The sequence below is a fragment of the Carettochelys insculpta genome, chromosome 6, assembly GCF_033958435.1.
Source record: "Carettochelys insculpta isolate YL-2023 chromosome 6, ASM3395843v1, whole genome shotgun sequence".
Taxonomy (NCBI): domain Eukaryota; kingdom Metazoa; phylum Chordata; order Testudines; family Carettochelyidae; genus Carettochelys; species Carettochelys insculpta.
This window is the reverse complement of record NC_134142.1, coordinates 117,601,005-117,607,719: the sequence shown is the minus strand read 5'-3', so window position 1 is coordinate 117,607,719 and position 6,715 is coordinate 117,601,005. Positions and strand designations below refer to the sequence as shown.

General features: G+C 52.1%; 1 protein-coding gene across 1 annotated transcript; it reads right to left on the bottom strand.

Moving 5' to 3' along the window:
* Positions 1-746: 746 nt before the first annotated feature.
* On the bottom strand, positions 747-5,698 carry LOC142014013 (pepsin A-like). The gene is made up of 8 exons (XM_074996010.1): positions 5,648-5,698; positions 5,010-5,127; positions 4,452-4,570; positions 4,049-4,248; positions 3,268-3,384; positions 2,294-2,429; positions 2,085-2,177; positions 747-1,024 (listed from the first exon to the last, which is right to left on the bottom strand). The coding sequence occupies exons 1-8, from the start codon at positions 5,663-5,665 to the stop codon at positions 875-877; spliced, it is 951 nt and encodes a 316-aa protein (XP_074852111.1). The 5' UTR covers positions 5,666-5,698; the 3' UTR covers positions 747-874.
* Between the last annotated feature and the right edge of the window lie 1,017 nt (positions 5,699-6,715).

Sequence of the window (6,715 nt, the reverse complement as noted above, 5' to 3'; positions counted from 1 at the left end):
GTCAGCTGCGTAATAATGTTCAGAGTGCAGTGAAATGTGCCGGAGCCCTATCAGCACCTGGGCAGAGAATCGTATCGGAGGGGTAGCCGTGTTAGTCTGGATCTGGGCAGAGAATAGGAGACCCAGACCCTCCCCCGCCCCAGACCCAGCACGCCTGCTGGCCCTGGCTCTCCTCGTTTGTGGTGGGCAGGAGCACAAAGGACGTCACTCACTTAACCACAATCCCAGCCGTGTGACTGAGCCAGGCGAGGACTTGCCCCTGTGTACGGAAGAGCACTAAGTGTCAGCCAGGAGCACTACGGGCCTAATCCAGAACCCGCTGATGTCAGTGGGGTCCTTGCCAGGCACTGGCTTGGATTGTAATTACTCTGTCACTCAATGATGTGACTAGGAGCAGGGGTGTGACTCACACTGCCAATGAGCACCACCAGGCTGGGCATCCCAAACACAGAGAGCTCAGCAAGAAACGGGAGGGGGCAGATAGAGTTCAGGTCATTATGTGGGATGGGCGAGGCCTCCTGTGATAAGCAAGTAATAAGCCCACCCTCCGCAAGACCCAGGGAGGGACTGCAGGGCTCACACCCCAGAAAACATGACACAAGTTACTGTAGAAATAAAAAAATCAACGGGGTCAGCGTGGGGGACATTGATTGGCTGGTGAGTCCCCCTGCTCCCGGTGGTGGGCTCTGAATGGTTTCCTGCAGCAAAGAGAAACAATTCACTTGAATGTTCTGACATTGCTTTATTCTACTGTTGGTAAGATTACAGGAGAGAGTAGGGTGGTGGAGCGGAGGTCACTACATCTATACATGGCTTGGAGCTTCAGAGAAATGGGGCACCTTTCTCTGGCGGGGTCTTGTGAACGGCACCATGCTCATGCCACAGGGGCGAGGGCCACCTCGTTGTTGGCCCGGTCAAAGACAACATAATACTGGCGGATGAAGACGTCACCAAGAATCCAGAGCTCTCCAGAGGAGGTGGAGACGTCTATGCCTTCCAGCCCAGCAGTACAGGAGCCTGACTCCTGCATTGGGGGAAAAGGGACATGCTAATTATAAGGCTGCAGATTCAATGAGTCATCTTCTGAAGAGGCCATGTAAGTGGCACCTAGATCACTTACAGAGAGAAAGAGTGAATCTCCTCTACAGCTTTAGCTGAGCAGCAGGTTGCTTTTAGCTCAAACTGTACAGGCTGCTGCACTCAGCTCCACAGCTCCCAGGTTCGGGTCCACCTGGAGATGTGTGAGCCTGAAAATCTTGGGCTGGGATCCCAGAGCTGCCATGCTAATGCCGAGCCAGGGCTTCAGTGGGAGCATTGCTATGGACCTTGGGGAGAAGCTGTGACCTGGGCCCCTAGACAAGGTGCTCCTTAGTTCTCCAACCCCCACGGAGCTCCTTTGGTGGAGGTGGGCCTCAGAACAGGCCCCGTGTCCCAGCCTGAGGCTAAGGGAATCAGTCTGTCAAAGGGGGAGAAAAGCCGCGTGCTGGCCACATCTGTCCATGACACAGCCCTAGCCGGGGTGGGCGGGTGGCAATTTGGGCAGTCTCCGGGCTCCTGGCCGGATACCAAAGGGGGTTACATTTGGCCACCTGCTGCGGTTACAGGGAATTCGGGCTTCCTCCTGCCTCTCCCCAGCTACCAACTGCTGTGTGTGTTGAAGCTGCTGGTCTGTTCCTCCCCAGAGGGGAGCACTCTGTTATCATGCAGAAAAAAGAAGCCACCCTCCAGAGGCCCATGCCCTGCGTCATCTTAGCCCCTCGTTGGGGCAGCTGCTCATTTAAGTCTCTTGAGCCCAGACCCCTGTCCTGGTGATCTACTGCCATGGCCAGCTCTACAGGCCACCTTGCCGCACTTCTGGGGGTCACTGTCACTGTAGGCCTGCCTGGGCCACGAACGTGCCTCCCCTGGCAGAAGGAGCTCTCTGCTGTCCCACTGGGGACAGACTCTGAACAGTGTCTCACTAATTCTCTCGTAGCCTCATGCAGGCTGGGCAGGGCTCAGTCGCCGGCACGCCCAGTGCAACAGCCGGAGGCACATGCCCTTTTCAAGAGGCACCCCAGGGGCTTTCTGAGCAGCACACTCACGTCGAGGATGTAGGCGCTGGCAGGCACAGGGAACTCGATGCCATTGATGGTGAAGATGATGTCAGGGAGGCTGCTTATGTCGCTGCAGCTGATCTGCAGGGAGGAAGGCAGCACGTGGTCAGGGGTGCTTTTGGCATCAGATTCTCCCGTGAGAGAGATGGAGCATCACCTCCGAGTGTAGCAGACACACCCCCGCTCCCTGCCCTTACCGAGCCGTCGCTGGCGCCGATGTAGGACAGGATGTTGGAGATGCCAGTTGAAGGCCCAGCCAGTAGAGACGTGCCAGTGTCAATGATGGCCTGGCAGCCTCCGGAGCAAGCAACGCTCTCTCCATTCATGGTGACACTGGGAGAGAGAGAAAGTCAGGGGAACAGCCCTTGCAACTCTCCCCATATCATTCCCACTCAGCCCACGAGACACCAACAAGAGGCCTGCAGGACGAAGCTGCCCATCTCTCTTTCGCTAGGACTGCCAAGAACTGCCTCCGGATGTTTCAGCCGAAACCTCCCCTTCCTAGTCTCTTGCCCATGGCGCCACGTCCTACAGCCTTTTGCAACTGTGACTGATTTATCCTGAGGGGGTCACAAAGAGATGTCAAGGGGTGAGGATCACCCTGCCCTTTTCTTTACTGCTCTACAGGCCTGCCGCGATGAGGGAGAGATCCTGGTATGGGCGAGCTGAAGAGTGACTGATCTGATCTCCTTGCTGGACCCAAGGAGGGCATGAAGCAGACTCCAATATCTCTCCTTGTCTAGACGGGGGGTCAGCAACCTTTCCGAGGCGGAGAGCCGAAATTTCACCCTTTGACCTCTATGTAGAGTCCGAGTGCTGGTGATCCGTTTAAAAGTCACTAACAGTCCCACTTACAACAGCTTCATTTATAAATAAATACAGATGCAGTGCTTTGCCGTTTAGGGGGTGTTTGGCAGCATTAGCTGGTCTTTTCTTAATACACAGGCGGCCTGGCTTTGAGCAAGCTCCCAGCTGCCCGGGGAAGAGGGCTGTGCTCCTGCCTCACGTGCCAATGAAAATCAGCTCACCTGCCACTCTTGGCACCCGCATTGTGGGTTTGTGGAGCCCTGGTCTAGACTGGGTAAGTTGAACTTCCACCATCTCCCATTGCCTGTGTCCTCAAACTCACATTATGAATGGGAAGCGCCAGGGGAGAAAAGGGGGTTCATACCTGTCCATGGTGATTTCCCAGTAAGTCTCAGCAGACAGAGGGATCCAGTTGAGATCCCCAGAGTAGTAAGAGGAGTCGATGCCGCCGAACATCACAAAGCTCCCACTCTGGTCATCTCTGGGAAAGGGAAAGAAGAGATTGAAGGCAGATGCATCAATGGTTGGTGAACGTGACTATAGCAAATACGCCATCTGCTAGGGAAGGACTACAGCTCAGCAGTGCTGGGACAGGCCAGAGCTGCACAGATCCCTGTGTACTAGGAGAGATGGGACAGGCTAGTTGACTGAGTGAGGAACTTCCCCTTCTACTCTGATAACTGTGCCTTGGTAGATGTCAAAAGCTAAGCAGTGCTGGACTTGTCCAAAAGCTAGATGGGTGATGCCTTTGGAAAGCCCCAGGAATTTGAGGTGTGGGAGGACAGTAGGTCCTTCTCTTCCCTCCGTGACATGTACTCAGCAGATGGCTGCTTAGAAGCTAGTGAGTGAAGGAGCCCTGGGTGTTAGAGGTGCTTTTCCCCTGAGGAGTCAATCTAATAATCATAGGTTACTGTACATCTTGAAAGAGCCCTGGTGATTTCAGTTTAACTGCTGGATAAACTAATGCTCATTTCTTCTCCCCAAAACATGTCTCACCAGCATAGAACAGCTGCTGCATTGCAGGCAAGAGATAGCTACATTTAGGAAATTCTAGGGCTAACATCACAGGGACCAGTTGGCTTCAGAAGTTCTCCAGGCACATGAATCTCACTGCAGCAGATGGGCCGTTTTCAGCCCTGACTTACGAGCTCAGGTAGACGGAGAAGAGGTCCTGGGATACCAAACCCTCATTCATCATGTTATCAAAGACGGGGGTGGCGCTGGAAGAGGAGATGCTGGGGAAGGCCAGACCCAGGATGCCATCAAAGGGGGCATAGGTAAAAGTGCTGCCGGGCTCGGACTCACTCAGACCAAAGATCTGGTTGGTGTCCACAATGCCTCCAACCTTGAGAGAGGGATGGGGACAATCAGTCACATCCTACACCCTGGGAGAGGACTCATCACCATGTCTCTTCCCTATTTATAACCACCACTAGCAGTTCATGCTCAGTGAATTTCCTCTACAGATTTCCACATGCACCCTGTCCTTCTGACTCATAATCTTTCAGCATAGCTGCTCCCGGTTTTTGCTCCTTGTTTGCGATTTACCTGGACGGTGTCATAGCCCAGGATTCCAGTCATGCTGCCGGTGCCATACTGGATGGAGAGGTTTTCGTTGGCGGACCGGTAGGTGGAGGAGTCATCTGGGTTGAATTTGTTGTGGTTGCCTGCAAACACATGAGAATCATAGAACAGGAAGGGACCTCGAGAGGTCATCGAGTCTAGTCCCCTATCCTCATGCCCAGCCCACACACTGTCTAAACCATTCCTGAGAGATGTCCCTCTAACCTGCTCTTAAATATCTCCAGGGAGGGACATTCCACAACCTCCCTATGCAATTTATTCCAGTGTTTCACCACCCAGACTAGGAAGAATTTTTTCCTCATGTCCAACCTAAACTATGGTGGCTATATATAACTGCAAATCAACCTGTTTTAGTGGTTAGAAACCACTGAGAACCAACTTCCTTTCAAAAAAAGAATTAAAAAGTACATGTGTACTTCAAAAGTACATCAATGATTTCAACCAAGAGCTCCTTGTTGCTGATTTCAATTTGACTGAGTTCAATCACGCGACTCGGTTGGAACGTCAAGGGAACGGACTTACTGCAGGCTGCGCTGGAGCAGTACACGGAGGGCACCCACAGATTGGAGGAACCCGTGTCGAAAATGACAGTGAAATCCTGAGCTGGGGTGCCAATGGAGATGGTTCCATAGTACTCAACCTGTCAAAGCAGAACAAAGAAGAGTGGGAAAAGAGGGACCCATTTCCTGCCCAGGGTTAGATGGTTGCCTGCAGAGAACTGGCATAGATGCTCCAGCTGAGGGCCTCGATTACAGTGCCTTTGTAAGGATTAACCTGAGCTGGTGTTTTTGTGCCATCACGTTCTCCAGTGTGGCATCCGGTGGCCACAGGTTGTCCGATGCACATGCTTGTCTAACCACGGATGCCTGCATCTCAGAGTGCGGAAGAGGGCGTCTGGACAAGGGGAGCCAGCAGGGGAGCATGGGAGTGTTATTCCCAATGCTCTTAATATCATCCAGTCACAGGTGGAGGCTGGGGCCTAGCACTGGGGCTGAGCTGGCTCTTCCCTACGTTAAGGTGGGAGCCTGGTTGGAAGTACGTTGGTGGGGGAGTGGGTTGGGGTCCTTTTGGGAAGAGGGAGAGACCATCCATTGACAGAGGAGTGGGAAGCTTTGATGAGGAGAGGCAGGCTACAAGACCTGCTTTCCTGCCATACTCACGTCCATGTAGTTTGTCATGGGCTCGGTGGCAAACTGGTTGGCCAGGCCGGGGAAGTACTTGCTGGCCAGGTTGTAAGGGTGTTTCTTCAAGAAACCCTCCAGCAAGCCATGTTGCTTCAGGTTCTGCCTCAGGGACTTGCCCTTCCTCAGGGATACCCTAATCCGCAAGAGTTGGGAGAAAGGCTGATCAACAACAAACAACCAATAGAGAAGCTTTCAGGACAGGGCTTACCAGGCAGCCCATCTTAAACATTTACTGAGATCTCTTAATACACCACGTATTATCAAAGCAATGGAAAAGAGTTGGGTGTCTGGTAAATGAGATTTGCGTACATAATCCCCTCGGACTTTTGAAAAATCCCAGCCCATTTGTGCTACCAGAAATCTGCCCTAGCATTACGGAAACTGTTTTAATGCCCAGTAAGAGGCAGTTCCCACTCCGTAGATGTTACTGTTGCAGTAGACATGATGAAAAAGGAAATATTATCAGCTCTCCTGACTCTGTAAATGGTGTCTTTGTACTTGGATTTTTATTCTCTCTTTGCTGCCACAACTCTTTCCGCTCACACTTCTCCACCCACATTTGTAATTACTGCTTTGATGTCTTCGGACAATCCATCATCCTATTTTCTGTGGAGGTTCTTCAGGGCTCTGCCCTGGGTCGCGGTCTATTCTTCTTCTCCCCCTTATGTTTGTGTCATCGTATCCACAAACAGAAGTTCAATTTCTACTTCTTTCCTGATAACTCACAGATCGGCCTCCCTTCTTCAGATATGTCCCCTTCTGTCCAAACCAAAATCTCATCCATCTAGGCCTAACTTGATGGGAGTAAATGGATATGGCGGAGGCCTTCTTTTCGGGAGGCAGGATTAGAAAGGTAAGTAGATCAGCAGGCTTGCCACGGAATTTTTGCGCTAGCCAGGACAGCTAAGAAGATCTCAGACTGAGGTTGTTATCCATTTGGAGAAGAGACCATCTTCCGATGCCGACCACAATAGAGTGCTGGACCATGACTTACAGTTCCTAGATGCTATGATAACACATATAATAAATACTAATATTGTCACC

Coding starts and splice junctions, on each gene's coding strand:
- LOC142014013 (XM_074996010.1), bottom strand. Junction 4,249..4,451: donor TGGGCTATGACACCGTCCAG/GTAAATCGCAAA, acceptor CCCTCTCTCAAG/GTTGGAGGCATTGTGGACAC. Junction 2,430..3,267: donor TGGGAAATCACCATGGACAG/GTATGAACCCCC, acceptor TCTCTCTCCCAG/TGTCACCATGAATGGAGAGA.